Here is an 18,633-nt window from a genome sequence, read left to right as displayed (position 1 = left end):
AACATAGTTTAATTGGTTGATGATTTCCACTGCAGTCTTATCTCGTGGTACCATCCCATCTCACTTACACCTTCTGTATACATGCTGGGCTTTAAATCTCGAGATATGTTGTACATAATTTAGGAAGTGTTGTGATTGGCTCTTATCCTAACAACAATCTTCTGAATGGGTTCTGAATTTTGGGGTCACGAAGAGAGGGTTCTGCTAGGCAACCTATAAGATAGGTTGGCAGGAAGTTGGACCTACCTTCACTGTTACATAGTTTAAGTTCATGCTGGGAAACAACGGTCCCCTACACTTGGAAAGAGCCTATTGGAAGAGCGAAGAAGGCAGGGTCTGATATAGGAATTTGCATTCACGTCAAGACTCGGATTATCAGCCAAAATGCCAGATTGCAACACACCCCATTACCATTGTATCTTGTACAGGAGGGTAAATGGTCGAGCGAATCTTTCTTTGGATGCTAGAGGCAATTATAAACTAGTTCTCAGAGCTCTCTTTGACATGCTTACAAGTGCTAGAGGCAATTTTGATATGAATACTGCTTCCCCTCTGGGCTCATTTACCCAGGCCTGTGTGGCAACTGGAGATTGGTAAAATGGACATGGTAGGTGGTTATCGGAGGTTCCCAGGAGTAGGAAACCAGGTGGGATCATATAATCAGATATTGCAGATCATTGGGAGATTTGAGCCAAGTGCAAGTAACTGTTTTTGTAGCGGAGATTGCTCGGGTTATATGTTATGGCTTATAATAGATGCGGAAGTGACTGATGTTAGACTTTACGGATGTCAATACTTGGAGATTGCCTGGACTTTGGAAGGGGTACATGACTTTACCGTGCCAGGACTCACCATCGCCTAGCTGTTGGTAATGCTGGACACAAAAAAAAAAGAGGCTCATCTTTTGACGGAAGCTGCTTAGAACATACTTGGGATGGGGTGGTAGCTGCAGGAAACTTCGGGCTCGGTGAAGTTTTAATTGAGCCATGAACTTGTGTAACAAGCTTTACTGTTGCATACACAGAGATATTGAAGTAGCTTGGAAAACAAATCTTCTGGGATTTTCTGAAAATGATGGAACTGCTGGCACTGTAGCATGGCTCTGCTCAGAATAACTGTATTGACTAAAATGCATGCAGGAAGGTGTAGCATAGTACGGAGTTGTGAGAAACTTGAGTAGAGAACTGTATTAGAAAAGGCATTTGACTTTGTACAGGGATATGGAATTTCTGAAATTAGTCTGATCAAATTGGTCCCACACTCCCACCTGTAAAATATACTTTGGTGTCTATTGGACATTGTAACATATTTGAAGGCTATGATAATTCTTTATGTATTTCATCCTCCACTGTTTGAAATGTGAATGAAAGTTGAAACATTTGACTGCAATCCTGTTCATTTGCCCCATGGAGCTATAGAATGCCATGGTATAGGTGACAGTGTATTGTCTTGGAAATTTCTTCTCCCGCAAACAGGAAAAGGGAGCTCCTGTACTTCACTGGTTAGTGTTTTCTCACCTTGTTTAATGCTGTTACCCTCGGGCCTTGTACAGTTGGGATTTTCTTGTTACCGATATTCTTATTGTGCTAATCTGATCGTTTGTTTATTTATCCCAAAAACATGATGATGCTTTTCAATCATAAGTAATGAATTCTGCTTTCATAAGTTTCATCTTTGCGTTCTTTTCCTGCTTGTGTGCATAAAGCACCAAACAATTTATACCTGATAATGCTTTTCCACTCTTTTGGTATTTTTTTTGTCGAATTCTGTCTATTTGTGGTTTAGACCGGCATCCTATACTGAAAAAACTTGAATGATCTGAAAATAGATCGCATTACCACTCACTAACAACCTGACCATTTTTAGCTATGTTTAAGAACTTAAAAAATTCTGACTTCAAATACCCACAAATAGTGATGCCTTTAGCATACCTTGGTAGAAGGGCTGTTTGTCTTAGCTTTGAGTCCTCACTCATGTACATGCAATAATTTTATCTCCTGTTGTCCCTGTTGTAATGGGTAATACCTCTATTCGAACTAATCACTTTTAAGGGAAAGTAACGCACAAGATGCCTAATTCATTTCATTAGAGAAACGAACTTTAAACTTTTCCCAATTGTTATGCATCAGTTTAATAGCTAAAATTTTTTGGTCAGGAAGCACCATGATTTTGTTGGTTGCACCCAAATCCATCGCCTGCGAGCCACCATTGTAGCAAAAAAAAAAAAAAAGATAAGGCACAAACATATGGTCTTTCTAGGTGAAGCCTTCAGAGTGATGAGCCGTAAAGGAGGCCACCCAGTCAGCAACACTACTTGCCTCCCTATAAACATGTGTGGCTCGATGGGAACCAAACTCACCTAAGAGTTTGCGAATATCCTGGAGCAGCGGCTTACAACCATCATCGTGTTTCCAACCCCGGATCTATTCGATCACTGTGGCCGAGTCTCCCTTGAGGAGGATGTAGTCCGATCTCAGCACATGTCTTGCATAGGTGATGCCCTCCTAAGCAGCTCTGAGCTTGGCACTGACAACAGACGTGTCGAAGATCCATCGATCCCCTGCTGCTATCAGCTTGGCATCATGGTCTCTAATGACAAATCACACACCTCCAGTGCTCCCTCCCCTGCAACATTGTCGTCAAAATTTATCTTGAGAACGCTAGAGAGTGGAGGCTCTCAGGAGACCAGCACAGTCCTGGACGCTACAGGCGCAGAATAGGAGCCCCAGATTTCTCTAGCCGTTCCGAGAGACGATGACACAGTGGATCGAATAACCTCCGCCGCATGAAGTAGAGCTCCGTCTGCCACGACCCTCGGATGCACTCTATTATCCTCGAAAACTCGGACATTCCTGTTTAGCCAACAGTGATAGGCTAGATAGGCAGCCCTGTTCCTCTACTCCTCAAGGTCGGGCCTCCGTGAGATCTCCAGAAAATACAGAAAATCCTTGATCGACGTCGCCCCTGCCGAGGGACGGGGGAGCCGGAGGCACTTCCTCGGATCTGACCAGCCCACAGACATCCGAAGAGGACATGAAATATAAACTCCTCCACCTTCGGACAGGCTGCAACTCTAGGGGAATGCTCACCCCATGCCGAGCTAACACGCCTCTAGTAGGCAGGTATCCCCATGCCACCTTTTAGATAAACAAGGCAACTCGGGGGTAAATGCAAAGCCTCCAGATTTAGCCCCCATCAATCTGTCGAGTCGTAGATCTAAAAGGCCTTACCTCAGGCCTTCTAATCACGCTCCAGACCCTCATGTCTGGAACCTTCCCTATCGGAATTGGCAGTGACAAGACTTGCTCCGCCAACTGCTCCCCAAAAGCCCGCTGGACGAGGCCCTCGTTCTATGTCTACCCACCTGGGACAAATAGATCGTAGACTCCACGCCCCTCCAGCCAAACAGGGTCAATCAGGGTAGGTCATCCACGCAGTGGCACCTCGAAGAGCTAGCTGTCCTCCAAAACGTTGATAGCCCATCCATCCCTGATTTCCCATTTGATCTCCGAGAGAACCGTCGGGGTGCCGGGTGTAGATCTCTTTCCAAATGAAGGAACCGCGTCGATCGGTGCGGAAAACTGCCTGGTTGGTCGGATTCCCATACTTGGCTCTCATTAGAGATCCCCAAAGACTCTCCGGCTCAAGAAGAAACCTGACTTCTAGCTTGGTCGTGAAGATCTTCTGGCGCTCAATCATGGAGTGGACCCTCAGCCCACCACTGCTAGTCGATTGATAGATGGTATCCCAGGCCAGCTGGTGGATGGTATCCCAGGCCAGATGGTGAATACCACTGCTGCCCCCATGCCATCTCGAGAGAAAATTTCTGAATAGTCGCTCTATACACCGCAAAGCTACAAGAGGCACCAAAGTGTGGGATAACGGATAAATATGGATCGAGCTCGGGACTGACCGTACCAGTGACTCTGCCCATTATATGCAGAGTGCCTGCCTGCCAACACTCCAGCATGTATCTGATACCTAGCTATATGGAAGAGCAGTCCGCCCTACGGAGGCGCCAGACTGTGATTAAGACCTCGAGATATCTCAAGATATCTTGCTGCTCCTCAATCTCCAGGATGCAAGTGATCGACGTCTTCACACCTAGATGGATCTTCGGGCTGAAACAAATGGCTAACTTTGCCAAATTGACCTATTGTCTAGACACCGCATAGTACTCACTCAGAATCCTCCAGATCGCCAGAGCCGATTGTCTTGTCGCACGAGCCAGCAACAGATAGTCATCAGCAAAGGGCAGGTGCGAGATCTGAGGTAAGACCGATACTGGCCTGTAGGCTTCCACCTTCTGCATCGCTGAGGCATGTCGGAGCGCTCTAGACAAGAAGTCTGCGCAAATAATGAATAGAAGCGGCGACAAAGAGCAACCCTGTCTCAACCCGACCGAAGACTCAAAAAATTGCAAGGAGAGCTGTGCACTAGTAAGGCAAAAGACGGGGACTGAATACATCTTTGAATCCATCTGATCCATAGCGGGTGAAAGTCGAAGCTCTCTACAGAGTGAGTCATGAAGTCTCACCCCATCCTGTTGTAGGCTTTCTCTATGTCAAGCTTAATACCCATCATACTCTTGCCCCTTGGCACCCTCTGGAGGTCACTCATGAACTCGTGAGCTACGAGCATATTGTCGGATATGGACTGACCACCCACAAAAGCCTCTTGCTCGGGGCAAATAAGCCTAGGAAGAATGCCCCTCAACCTCTGGACCAGGATCTTCGCCACGATCTTGTACAAGGTGGTGCATAAGCTGATTGACCGAAACTGGCTCGACTCTACTAGATCCCGTCTCTTCGAAATTAAGGTAATGAAGACCCTCTTCCACTCATCAAGCATCGTCATAGACAGAAAGAACTACTAGATAGCTGCTATCACCTCCTGCCTGATGATATGCCAATACCTCCCAAAGAAGACTGAGAGAAACCCATTCGGACCCGGAGCCTTATCCTCACCCAAAGACCAGAGGGCATCCTGAACTTCCACATCTGACACTGGGTTGACCTAAGCTGCTTTTTCGTTCACCGAGGGTCACCGAGACCCTCGACAACGGAGCCGTCTCGCATACCACACCACTGCCACCCCCCGGATCGATCCACCTAGACCTGATGAACTGCTTTTCGTCTAATGGCGTCAAAGTCTTCTGTTATTTGTCCACTGCTATTCCTGATCCTACTGACTTTGTTCCTCTGCCTCCGGATGATGGTCGACTGATGGAAATACTTTGTGTTCCTATCTCCCTCGGCGATCCACCAAACTCGGAACTTCTGTCTCCAGAAGACCTCCTACTGCTCAAGAAGTGGGTGGTGCTTGGACAGTAAGGCCCTGAGCTCCCTTTGGTCATCATCAGAGAGGCCTAACCCGCGTTCCTCTAAAGACTGCCCAGAGCTGCTTCGGTTTCCTCCACCCTCTTGAAGATGTTCCCACCGCTTCTCAGTTCCATCTGAGCAGTCGACGCTTGATGCCCTATTAGCTTATGTTGGTTCATAGCTTGATACCACTCATCAGTTAAATAGTTTGCTCTCACAATTACCTATCGAAGGTCAGATGTCTGACTTTGGAAAATCTCTTTTCATTCCATCCTTTCCATAGTAGCCATAGAAGGTAAGCAAAGTATGATTATGCTCTCTGCATCCCCTGCGAAACTGGATTAGACAACAGGAAGTTCCTTGTTTGCTGACAGAAAGTGAGAGCCCTGAGATCAGGATGATACAACAAGCTCCAGATTGGAGCAACCTTACTGCACTGAAAGAAGATATGATCAGCTGTCTTAGGTTGCTTGTTGCACCGACTACAGATATGAGAGAAACCAGCGATGCGGTTAGAGAGGAAATATTTTGTAGGAAGTCTATCTAATATCATCTTCCAAACGAAAACTTGAACTCTACTGTTAACTCTGAGCTCCCAGACTTTAGATATAAGAGTATGTGCGTGATTGTTAAAGCGAGATAGACCTCTTTAACTGTGTTTTTTCTTTGGTAACCTCTTTCCTAGCAAAGAACATCATTGTCATGTTCATCAGCAATTGGAGTATTAAGAATTTGATGTGCCATGGGTGTAGGGAAACAGTTGTTGTCTGTTTCAATATTTCAGGATTCTTCCGCAGTAATGAAATGGCTAATGGCAGATATCTTGTGATCAAGTCTATTCCCCTCCCGTACTGATATTCTGACCAGTTCCATTTGACCATATGCAGTCATTAGAGATGTGGACAAAAGCATTGTAAATAAGTTTCCAAACCGGTGAAGCATTTCTTTACAATCGGTACGTAGGATAGCCAGTTGCCAGCAAATTTGTATTTGGTTCTTAGAAATACAGAGCAAAGAGATTCAGAAAATAATAAATCTTGATAAGTAATGCAGCCCACCATTTCTCCAGATCAAGAATGCCTTGATACTCCATTGTTGTTCCTCCTTTCCTTGTTGTATGACCCATTCGCTGGCGAACGACCCTCTCACTTATATCTTCCTTCACTTTAGAGAGAACCACCTCCACAAGTTTGTCATGGCAAATTGTCTCTGAAATTACCTCCAACTTACGACTTTGGTGTTTTTGATGAATCGAAGCCAATAACATAGGCGGAAAGACCGTTTGGGCCTTTTGCATCAGAATTATTGGAGTTGGACGGCATGGCATTTCTTGATTCCTTTCCCTCATGGGCCATGCCCCGAGGCCCCAAATTAAGCCGGCACGGGCCTCCTCTACTTTTAGTGTCTCGGCTTGAACATTTCAGAGCTAGTTCCAACACGTAGATCTCTAGGTGGCGGCTTCGGCTTCCACTCGAAAGCATACCCATCCCGAGATTTGGCCCAATATCCTCACATCAGCATTTCTTTTTCTGTTAGATGTAATGTCTTCATGTCCTCAATTCCTATGTCATCCCTAAAAAAATATAAAAAAAAAATATATAAATCTACCTCATCCTATAAGCTTAAACTTTTGGGACAAAGTGGTGATTTCAATATGGTATTAGGTCCTGAGTTCGAACCCTGCACTCTTTAACCTCTTTATTAAAAATTTCATATGTTGGGCTCATTCATTAAAAGAAAAGTCCGGCCCATTCCTGCAACCGAGACATGCTCCACCTTCTTCTTGGACATGTTTGTTATCTGTAGGAATACCACCATCCGTTTGCATATCATCCATAGTGCCCCCCCCCTACGAATATTTTTTCTTCGCATAGGAATTAGTCCGCCACTCACCATCTACTTATTTGTACCATGACTTGCTCCACTCGGCTTCTTCCTGGCGAACTCAGTGGATTCGTTCCTGCCTCCCCGATTGTTCCTGAATCCTCGACGCCAAGGTCCCTCGGATACTAGCCACGATCCAGACAGCCTTCTTCGCTAAACCGATTCTTGAACTTTGCTGCTCTTCTCCTTATTCCGGACGATCAGGCAAATATCTGTACGATCCAATTCCACCGAAGCAACTTTATCATCAGCCTTCTAGATGGAGCACTCTGTAGCTCCATGGCCGAACCCTACCACAAGCAAAACAGAAAATAGGAATTCCTTCATATGTAAATGACTGCCAAGTTGGAGTTTCCTCATCTTCACACTGCAAATCAACTCCCAAAACCAATGGCTCATTCAGATCAACTACCATGCATACTCAAGCATAGCTTTGTAGCTTTAGACTTTCAGTCCAATTATCAAGCCATAGAGGTTTACTGGCCATTGAAGCTATTTCATGTTGAATTATGGAGTCACGAGAATAAGATAACAAGAAAACAAGTTCATTAAAAGTATAAGTACAGGTACAATTATTTTTGACAAGATAACTTGACACACTATAAGAACTCGTGTAGGACACCTCCCATTAAATACCAACTCACTCTTTTTCTCTTTCTCACCCACTCACACTCTTCACACTTCAAAGAAATGCAGATCCGTTTTTATAGCTAACTAGGTCGGTTGCCAAAACACTTCACCACCACAACTAAAGTCGGCGGCTTGACACATTTAATGAACCTATTCTTTAGCCTACCATGTTTGACATAAATGGCAGCGACTAGTCATGATTTTAGCAAGATATTTTGTCTATATTATTGATGAACAACCGGCAAAGAAAAATCGGAAGAAGTTGAGATTATTATGGAGAAGTCGGTGCTGACTTCTTCAACAGATATTTTGTCTATATTAATGGTGAACAACTGGCAAAAAGGAATCGGAAGAAGTTGAGATTATTATGGAGAAGTCGGTGTTGGCTTCTACAACATTTCAAGTATTCTGTCCCTCTTCCACAGTTCCATAGGTAGCTCCTCCAGTCTCATCCACACTGCTGCTCTACTGATGCGCGCGGTTCTTAGAAGCTCTGAACTTCACCACCCCCCATCCAAGGACCTTTGCTGCTACCTTATATAAATCTTCCTCAGAATTATATTTCAATGTCCTAGCCCATAGCAAAACCTATAGTTATTCTCATGTCAATGTTTAAGAAATCAAGCTTCAAGGGTTACATATTTGAAATCAGAATTAAGATAGCTATGAGCTGAGATCTTAGAGAGTCATTTGAGCTGAACAAAAGCCCATATCGATGGCCTACATTTCGGAAACGTTTTACCTGGAAGGCCATATACTGTCCCCAAACTGAACTATCACTTGCCATACCGATTAATTTGCAATCCGTTTTTAATCTCTTTCAATCCGCGTGATCCGCACGGGCTGACATTAGATTAGTAGCGGTATAAGAAGTATATATGTTGTTCTTTTAGGATGTTTGCATTTGACTGGTGCCGTGCACAGTATCCATGTGAGAAATAATGCATCCATTTGACTGGTGAATTGGTGCTTGACATGGATGGCGTCCATGAATGGCTGTGTCCTATAAATTCTATCGTTATTGTGTGAGAAGCACAAGATTGAGTTTGGGCCATGGAGCATTACTTGCTCTTGGATTTTATTATCACTACCTCTTAAGAAAAAAATTACCATATCCTTATGCTTCGTCCATATGCACAGCTAGCTCACGTTTTCTGTACAAAATTAGGCAAGATCTATGCATAGTTATATATGCTTTCGTACAGATCTATGCGTGAAACGGGCATTACGAATGGATATAAGGTTTCCAGTCAAGAACGCGTCAACCTAAAATGATCTAAAAGGCTGGGCCTCAACTCTTCTATTTCATCGCCTGACTGGGTCATCGGGCCGATGATTAAATAGTGGGCCTTTAGGCCTTTAGGTTACAAATATATACAGTGATGTATTATAGACTGAAAAGATCTACCACAGGTTATGCATCCTGTACAGTATGGCGATGTAACAGGATTCATGATCACCATGTTCAAACTTGATGGATAGCTTTCTGGTGCGTCTGCTACAGGGGATAAATGCAAGGTTATCCCCAAAATGGAGGGTTATCTCGCTAAATACCCAAAAGACCGTGGAATATTTTTATTTAGAATAAGACTACTTATTTACATCCAAAGTTAAAAATGTATTTAATAGCTGGTTCCTCCATTGACCGTACTATAACTTTTAGTTCCTCTTGATTAGGGCTCCAATATTTGTCCAGATCAGTTTCAAAATTTCTCTGATTCTCGGTTTCTAGCGGTTGCACGCATTTACATACAATATGTGCAAAGTTACAAATAATTATGCACATACTGATGTAAATATGTGAAGTGATAGCATAAATTGGACAATATAGCTGTATTGAAGAATTAGTACAAGCCAGTGTTTGAAGTATAAATGTTAGTATAGGCAAATCTCGCATAAGTTTATGCAAAATTAAAATTAAATGCTAATGATTAAAGAGTCGTGTATAGAGGGGATAAACCGAAGTCAGCCTTCGTGTCTCGGTAGTCGCTCCGTTCTCTTTTCAGCAGCTTCATTACGGTTGCTGGTGGACGGTAGTTTCGTACTATGACACGGTAATATTAATATAGTATTCACGCATGCTATATTGGTTACATCTAAAACGCTTGTTACTTACGGGGACGCGCCCGAAGAACGTCACAATGTTGACAACGCCAAAGCGGCGAGCAAAGCTTCATCAGTTAATTATAATTAATAACATACTAAAAATTTAAAATTATAATAATATTATATTTAAGTTTGAAAAATATATTTACGGAAACATTGAATAAGATTGATTATCCAATCACCTAAAATAATAATGACTGAATCTTTTCTTTTTTACTTTTCATAAAACATAGTTGTGACTGGAGTATGAACCATAAAATATATTGATAATATATTATATTAGGCTTAATCATAACTATATATCTGATTCATTTTGTAAAACAAAAATATATATGAAAGTATATATTTAAAAATTATTCTGACATCATCACGTGGACTGCTCCCTACTGAGCTGGAGTCCAGATGAGGTGATCTTGCGGAAGGAAGTGGCAGATGGGAGTTCCACGCTTCACTCCGAGCACCTCGAAGAACACCGGCTTCCAGTTGGACGTGTCGGAGTGGCACGCCGCCACCGCCTCCACCGCGGTCCCGTCTCTCCCTACCAGCGTGACGAGGAACGCCTTGGTGGCCGTAGTCAGGTGGCAGTAATACACGATGTGCGGGTACGGCTCCGGGTGGCACGTCAGCAACTTGGTGCCCGGAGTTCTCCGCACCCCCGATGGCGCAACCGTGTACTGTTGCTTTCGCGCCGCCTCCATGTCGCCGTGCACTGTGGTCGCCATGGCCCGGACGTCATCGGTCTCAAGCTCGGATAGAACGAAGTCGACCATGGATTCCAGCGAGGTGGCGCAGTACTTGTGCTCTCCCTCGATGGCGGCCTCCTCGCAGTCGCTGAGCGTTGTCTTTACTTCCTTGGCCAATTCGGAGTTTGGAAGAACGTTCAGGCGGTGGAGGATCTCGAGGAGCTTGTCGGAGGAGAAGGGTATTCCGTCAGCTTGGGCGCGGGGTATGAACGCGGCGCCAGAGAGGGTCCTGGTGAAGCTTAGGCCTGGATTCATCCCAGCTCCAGGATGCAGGTCTTTCTCCAGGAAGAAGAGGGTTGGGTCGCTGGGGAACTGAAGCGCCGTGGAAACGGAGTAATATAAAGGGCGATAAGGATTGATGACCATCACGTTGCCTCCCTGTGCATCTATAAACTCAAATTGACAATAAGAAGCAATTATATATACGAGTAGCAGTTCAATAACTCGAAGGAATCAGCCAAGAATCATGGCCGGTCAAGGTCTCAAGTAGAAGCTTAAAAGGTGCCAAATGATTTACACACACACAAAAAAAGCCTGACAGGTTTCTGTGTGTGATTTGTGTTACACTAGCACTGCTTCTAATGGAAAATCCATTATTAATTGTCTCAAAATAAAGCTAGAGAGAGAAGGCGGGAGAAAAAGAGGGCCATACGTAAGAGTTCCACGATAACTCTCGGCATAGGACTTTTGGGCAAGACTCTGCGCCAATATATTTCAGCCGGTAAAGCTGCCTGGCTAAGTGATACGGCGAAGACGAGCTGCAATGAAGCAAAAATTATGTTGCAGGATAGGTGTTGCAAGCTTAATACCCTTTCCAGTTTCCAGCATGGTTATAATTATAATATCAAGAGTGACTAACTGTATATGATATTAAAGGCTTACCACCATTAATGAAAGCAAGGACACGATGCGATCCATTTTGTATAGCGGCAGATGCAAGACCAGGCCAACTAGCAACAACCAGCTAGTGCTACTCTAAGATACTGATGAGGGAAGAAATTCATGTTACTTTGTGGATTTATAGTAGCTGGGCTGAAGAACCGAGGGCCACCGTCCACGTGAATTCTCATGTTGATCGCGATCTCCAACAAATGGGACGTTTGAAGATGGTTTTCAGGCAATAGTGTCACGTCAACGTTCTTATAAAGACGGTTGCTTCATACAGTGTATGTGAATTATTGTTCACTAGCTAGTCTTATCCCCGCACACCCAATGTGTGGCCGCTCGATCAGTGCTCTCTCGAGATTTTTTTTTTTAATGCATTAATATCCACATGCTGGCCGTCTTGTGCGTACATCGTCGAACACATATTACTGTGACTTTAGCGCGAAAAAAAAAAAAAACACAAATTACTGTGTGCCCATCCAAGGGAATCTTGTGCACAGTGATGCAGGAAAAGATTTGGCCCAACCTCCTTAAAAAAAAGCCTTTTTTTTTCATAGGATGTGTCATGCCGGGATTGGCCTTTTTTTTAAAGTCAGATTCCCACCATGTCATGAGAATCGCATGAATCGGCTGATGCCACATGATTTAGAGTCGGTTTGGTACTGTGCTTGGGCGTGTAGGATTATCCTGTCCTCGTATCGTTTCTCCTGCAACAGAGATGACTTGATTTGACCTCCCTAAGAGATAATTGTATCACGGGTCTTTGATGGCTTTGTAATTGATGGATTTAGAAATAATGCCAGAATTGTCCGGCATGTGTGTGGTGCATGCTATATTTTTGCCGCATCGAACCCGGTTTCTTCGTCCCACGCGGAAGGGGCTGTTTCTTTAGCGCCAGAGAAGGGGAAAAAAAAAAAACCACCTTCCTTCACGGAAATTTACTGTTGGATCGCCCAATAATCCTTTTGAGATCCATATGCAGCGATATGTATGGAGAGTTTGTAATGCTTGGAGATTTGTATAGGTTATGATCTGACAGTCAACATCATGAAATAAAGATTAACCACTCTTACATGCTGAAGATACAACTCAAACCTGTTACACATGCATCTGCGCATGGCTCGTATTCATGTTAGTATGGAGTTGAATTATATCTCTCCACAACATCAATCATTGAATTGCACAATGACCGCTTCGAGAATATTCATGTAGATGGATAGGAAAAAAATTTGGACTACTTTAAAAACTATTCAAAATATAATCCAACAGTTGATGTGGCCAAAAAAAAGAACGATGACAGCTCCTCCATGCGAAAGATACAACCCAAAGCCATTATAGATCAACTTGCTGTAACAGTGAGGGCTCCTTGTAAACCAGTGCAGTGTCCTGTCCGTCAATGCACCAATAACACGTATGTGGCTGGGACGTGTACAACTAAAAATCTGCACTATGTACCTACAAACTTCAATTGGACGTCTATTATTTCTATCATTTCAGAATAGAAATAATATGATGTGTTTATTTTAACGAGGGTGCAAAATGATCGATATAATTACTAATAGGCAGCAATTACATGCCCACGCAATTATTTTCCTAGTGCATTAATAATACTATGAGGATAGCATAACATTCATAATCCTAGCTTCAATGCGAATGACAACAGATAAATGTCGCATGTAGTAGAGCAAACACTACTAACTGGTAGTGCAACGCAACGTTGTGAACCGGTCTCCAGACGAGGTGGTCTTGTGGAAGTGGCAGATGGGAGTTCCAGGCTTCACGCCAAGCACCTTGAAGAACACGGACCTCCATCCGAATGTGCGACAGTGGCAGGCGGCCACCGCCTCCGCGGTCGTCCCGTCCTCACCTACCAGCGTGACGACAAAGGCTTTGGTAGCCCGGGTCAAGTCGCAATAATACACAGCGTATGGGAAGGCCTCGCGGGGGCAGCGAATCAACTCGAAGCCCGTAGCCTTTTGCATGCCCGAGGGTGCAACTGTGTACCTTTGCTTCGGTGCGGTCTCCTTCTTGCCGCGCACCGCGGTCGCCGAGACCTGAAGGTCATGCGTCTCTAGCTTGGAGACCGCAAAGTCGACCATAGATTCCAGTGAGGTGGCGCAGAACTTGTGCTCTCCCTCCGAGGCAGCCGCCTCGCAGTCGCTGAGCTTTTTCTTTACTTCCTTGGCTAAGTCGGAACCGGGAAGAACATTCAAGCGGTGTAGCATCTCAGAAAGCTTGTCGGAGGAGAAAGGCACGGTGTCGACTTCAGCACGAGAAAGGAAGGCGGCGCCGAAGATGGTGTTGATGAAGCTTTGGCCTGTTGGAAGTTACAACACATCAAGACGTTTAGTAATGGATGGTCAATGTATGGTAATGATAGTCAATGTGTGGTAATGGATAGTTAATAATTGTGTGGTAATGGACTGTCTAATTATGTGGTAATGGGTAGTCAGTTTCTTTTTTTTTTTTTTTTAAAGTTAAGTGGATTTGCGTTTTCATTTTGCATTATAATGTCTATAAAAGGCTGCCTAGTTTTGCATTTTGATATGAGATCAAAAAAAAATTACAAATTATTACGTGCTTTGACAAGAAAGTGGTATAATCTCATGGACTTATTATAGTCCGTAGACTTATCTTAACATGGATTCATCTCAGAACCGGGATGCAAGTCCTTCTCCAGGAAGAAGAGTGCAGGGTCGCTGGGGAACTGAATCTCCGAGGCGACGGAGTAATATAAAGGATAGTATCGCAGGTTGACCCTCGGATGGCCTCCCTTTATGTCTGTAAATGCCATTTTGGCGATAATAAACAACTAGCATTTCCTTTTGCACTTTTTTCTTTGTAAAAACATATATAGAAATAATTTCTTTTTGATATCATATGACCAGTCCACGACGAGAGTACAAGAGAAAAACGTTTCTTATTTTAATACTAAAAATTTTTGAAACTCAACTTGTGGTACCTTATCTACTTCAAAATTCCGATATCATCTAAGCCATATGCTCTCTATTTGTGTTTCTCACTTTATTTTTTATTGAAGGCTCATTGCCTATGTGTTTGTAGTAAATAGTGTGTAAAAGTGGGGCTTGTCCAACTGCTCAAGCCGCTCAATTTAGCAATCAGAGAATTCTTGGTTCAAGGCTTGGGTTATGCATCCCACTTTCTATTGAAAAGAGTTATATCTATATGTTTACATATACACGTACGTACATACATAAATACATATCTGCACTCTCATATGCATATACAAAGCTAAAGCTAAAGTACTTTCAGAAGTTATTGGCTCTCTACTATTTCCTTTGTAAAATCAAGAATGACTTTTTAAAATGAAAAAAATGAAAATCCATATTTTCAATCTTGAATTTCTATGCTTACATATATCACTTTAAAATAAAGAAGAAAATCACATACTTTAAAATATTTTGGGAAATATTCTGCAAGGGTTTTAAGTATATCAAGATAATACATGACTTGCATAAAGAAAAGACTTCCAAGGCATGCGTTTTCTTGATTTTTAGATAGAGACCATATATAATGACTGTTGTTGGGGATTTTATTTTAAAAGAAAAATCATTGATTAATTTGCTACCGGAAGTACCAAGAGGCCAACTACTTTCTTTCTTCCTTCCTCTATGTGTGTGGCAAACATGCAGTTCTTTTACATACTTTGCTTCTTTGATCAAGGTTAGCCTATTTTATTGGGTACGATAGATGTGCTTCATCCATACAATGGTCAAAATCCTAAGTGCCCTGTAGCTAAAATAAACGGTATATACATAGCTAGCTGACATGTAATTTTACTGCTGCTTGGTAATATTAGGCAGCAAATTTCTCACTACGTGTCTTTTTTTTTTTTTTTGGTGTAAGATTTCTTGGTTTTACACTTGCGTGCATATCCCTCTACAATCCTAATTCTAGAAAATTCTTATAATTAAGATATGTGATAATTTTTTTTTTTTTTTATGGCTGTGCAAGTCTAGTAGTATCACCTATCAAATTCTGCTACCTATCTAGTCAAGTTGGCGAAATTTTCTGCTCGTTCTGATATGCCTTTCAATGAAGTTGAATAGTAATAATAATTATGATAGCAGTAGAAGCAATAGTCTTTTTTCTTCCGGGGTGAGGGGGTGGCGGTGGGAATGAGAGACCTGGATGTAGCTGTGCCTTGATGACCTTTGGCATCGGAGTATTGGGCAAAACTTTCTTCCAGTAAATCTCAGCAGGTAAAGTTGCATGGCCAACTGATGCCGCAACGAGCTGCAACAAATTCAGAGAAACTTCTGTCAGCTTCGTTTTCATGCATGGCGGTATCTACTACCAGATGATGATAAGGTAGTAGATGATGTATTAATTGCTAACTAACCACAAGGAGCGAAATAATGAACACAGGGCGACCCATAATGGGAGACGCGAGACCAAGCCACCAAAAAACCAGCTGATGCTACGTACAGAGAATGCTGGTAAAACGCTAGTGGATTTATCGAAGTTGCCTTGAAGCTCCGTAGCTTTTCTTTCACTCGATGCCATTAAATTATCTCCTTAGTCAACTGCTCCAGACTTTTAGGTGGGCTGATTTTTCGAAGAGCTTGCAAGTAAAAAGACAAGCACCTTGCCGGCAGGCCCTCCTAAGGAATTAATGCGTACATGCATTGTTAGGCATACGACAAGGGACCTTACTTAATTGAACACCAGTCCAGGGAGTGATGATTGCTGGGGCACAGTTTATGTCCGGTGTTTATGATGTGAGAAATGATGTGATTTATTGCTCCCTAGTCTTATCCCCGCACATCCCAATGTGTGGCCGCCCATGCGCCGCTCGGTAATCCCTCGAGATTTTTTTTTTAATGCATAAATATCCACATGCTAGCGTGCATCGTCGAAAAATGTGCGGCCATCCAAGAAAATCTCGAGCACCGCGATGCAAGAAAAGATTTGGCCCAGCTTATGTAGAAAAAAAAAGTTTTTCTCCATAGCATGTGTCGTGCAGGGATTCGTCTTTTTTTAGTCAGATCCCCACCATGTCATGAGAATCCATCAATCGGCCCCTGCCGCATGATTTAAATCGATTTGGGCAGGCGCTGGCTAAACATAGAATTATTGAAAATAGAACTTTTTGAAATAAAATTTTTATAAAAAATTATTTGCTTACTGTTTGATAACTATATTTCTAAAATATTGTAGTACTTTAGCATATATTTGGTAAATAAATCGAGAAAGTACTTTTGGTATGAAAAAATTACTATAAAAGACATTGCATAATATGTATAATAAAATATAATATATATTAATACATAAATATATGATATAGCATAATATTACTGTAATGTAATATACTATTATTATAATATAGTAATGTAATATTGTATAGTGTAACATAATAATTTAATATAATATTAAATTATTTAATATAACATATTAATGTATTATGATATAATGTAATATAATATTAAATTTATAATATAATACATAATAAAGGTATAGAATATTATAATCATTAGCGTAAACTAATTTTTCATATATAATATAACATAATATTAAATTATTTTACATAACATATTAATGTATTATAATATAATGTAATATAATATTATATTTATAGTATAATACAATTACTATAAAATTGGTTATATTTATTTTATATTATTACTATAAAGTGGCTAGAGTTTCTTGTTGGGACCCTTGCAGATTTTCATAATTATAAAGGAACATTTTGTGTAATTGTTATATTTTATCATGGATATTTTGGTAAAAAAATAATTTTCCGACATAGCCTAAAAGTATTTTTTTAGAAAGCTTTAAAATATTTTTTTCTCAAAAAACTGTTTTTAGTTTTTTGAAAAAGCTAAAGCAGCTTTCTAAAATTTTTACTAAATATTTTTTATCTAAAAATATTTTTGGGACATCTGAAAGTATTTTTTGGCTTGCTAAAAAATTTTATAAATGAGATTTTAGAGTTTGATTTGTACCGTGCTTGGGTGCAACGCTACTCATGTAGATTATCCTGTCCCCGTATCATTTCGCCTGCAACGGGGATGACTTGATTTGACCTCCCAAAGAAATAATTGTATCACGGGTCTTTGATGCCTTTGTAATTGTTGGATTTAGAAATGATGCCAGAATTGACCGGGTGCGGTGTATGCTATATTTTTGCCCCATCGAGCTCGGACGGGGACGTATCTTTAGTGCGAGACAAAAAAATCACCTTCCTTCACGGAAATCTAATGTTGAATCGCCCAATAATTGTTTTGAGATCCATTGCAGTAGCGTGGATGGAGAGTATGTAATGCGTTGAGATTTGCCTAGGTTATGATCTAATAGTCAACATCGCGAAATAAAGATTAAACACTTTTACATGCGGAAGAACAACTCAAACCGGTTGCACATGTATTTGCGCATCGCTCGTATTCCTATTAGTATAGGATTGAATTATATCTCTCGTGCGAAAGAATGATTCATCTTCTTTTGCAACATCAACCATTGGATCGCACAACGACCGCTTCAAAATCTATGTAGATGGATAGAAAAAAAAAAGATTGTAGTACACTGAGATTTGTTCAAAATATAATTCAACAGTTGATGCGGCCAAAAAAGAACGATCACTCGAGAGATACAACCCAAATCCATTATAGATCAGTATAATCACCGGGCGCAACTTGCTGCAACAGTAAGGGCTCCTTGTAAGCTAGTGCAGTGTTCTGTCCGTCAATGCACCAATAACACGTATGTGGCTGGGACGTGTACAACTAAGAAACTGCACTATGTACGTACGTACAAACTTCAATTGGACGTCTATTCATACTTGAGTTTTCAGAATAGAAATAATATGGTGCATTTATTTTAACGAGGGTGCGAAATGATCGATATAATTACTAATATGTTGCAATTACATGTCCACGCAATTATCTTCCCTATGAATTAAAACCATGTGGATATATAGCATATATATATAACGTTCATGATACTAGCTTCAATGCAATGACAACAGATAAATATCCCACGTAGTAGAGCAAACGCTACTAACAAGTAGTGCAAACGCTACTAACAAGTACGTAGTGCAGCGCACC

General features: G+C 41.8%; 3 protein-coding genes across 8 annotated transcripts in view; 1 reads left to right on the top strand and 2 right to left on the bottom strand.

Moving 5' to 3' along the window:
- Positions 1–1,389, top strand: part of LOC103710891 (helicase and polymerase-containing protein TEBICHI) — a 31,419-nt gene extending 30,030 nt beyond the window's left edge. For all 6 annotated transcript variants that reach the window (XM_039129107.1, XM_026806164.2, XM_039129108.1 and 3 more), the window contains one exon: positions 36–1,389. The gene's annotated coding sequence lies outside the window, so the exon portion shown is untranslated. The remainder of the gene's footprint in view (positions 1–35) is intronic.
- Positions 1,390–10,124: 8,735 nt separating this feature from the next.
- Positions 10,125–11,785, bottom strand: LOC103710892 (BURP domain-containing protein 5-like). The gene is made up of 3 exons (XM_008796816.4): positions 11,567–11,785; positions 11,337–11,442; positions 10,125–11,070 (listed from the first exon to the last, which is right to left on the bottom strand). Exons 1-3 carry the CDS (start codon positions 11,600–11,602, stop codon positions 10,325–10,327), a joined length of 888 nt encoding a protein of 295 aa, XP_008795038.2. The 5' UTR covers positions 11,603–11,785; the 3' UTR covers positions 10,125–10,324.
- A 1,275-nt stretch (positions 11,786–13,060) lies between these two features.
- Positions 13,061–13,947, bottom strand: LOC120111602 (BURP domain-containing protein 5-like). Its single transcript, XM_039129106.1, has one exon. It carries the CDS (start codon positions 13,792–13,794, stop codon positions 13,264–13,266), a length of 531 nt encoding a protein of 176 aa, XP_038985034.1. The 5' UTR covers positions 13,795–13,947; the 3' UTR covers positions 13,061–13,263.
- Positions 13,948–18,633: the final 4,686 nt, after the last annotated feature.

This window comes from Phoenix dactylifera, chromosome 8, assembly GCF_009389715.1.
Source record: "Phoenix dactylifera cultivar Barhee BC4 chromosome 8, palm_55x_up_171113_PBpolish2nd_filt_p, whole genome shotgun sequence".
NCBI classification, from domain to species: domain Eukaryota; kingdom Viridiplantae; phylum Streptophyta; class Magnoliopsida; order Arecales; family Arecaceae; genus Phoenix; species Phoenix dactylifera.
This window is presented reverse-complemented; position numbering and strand designations above follow the sequence as displayed.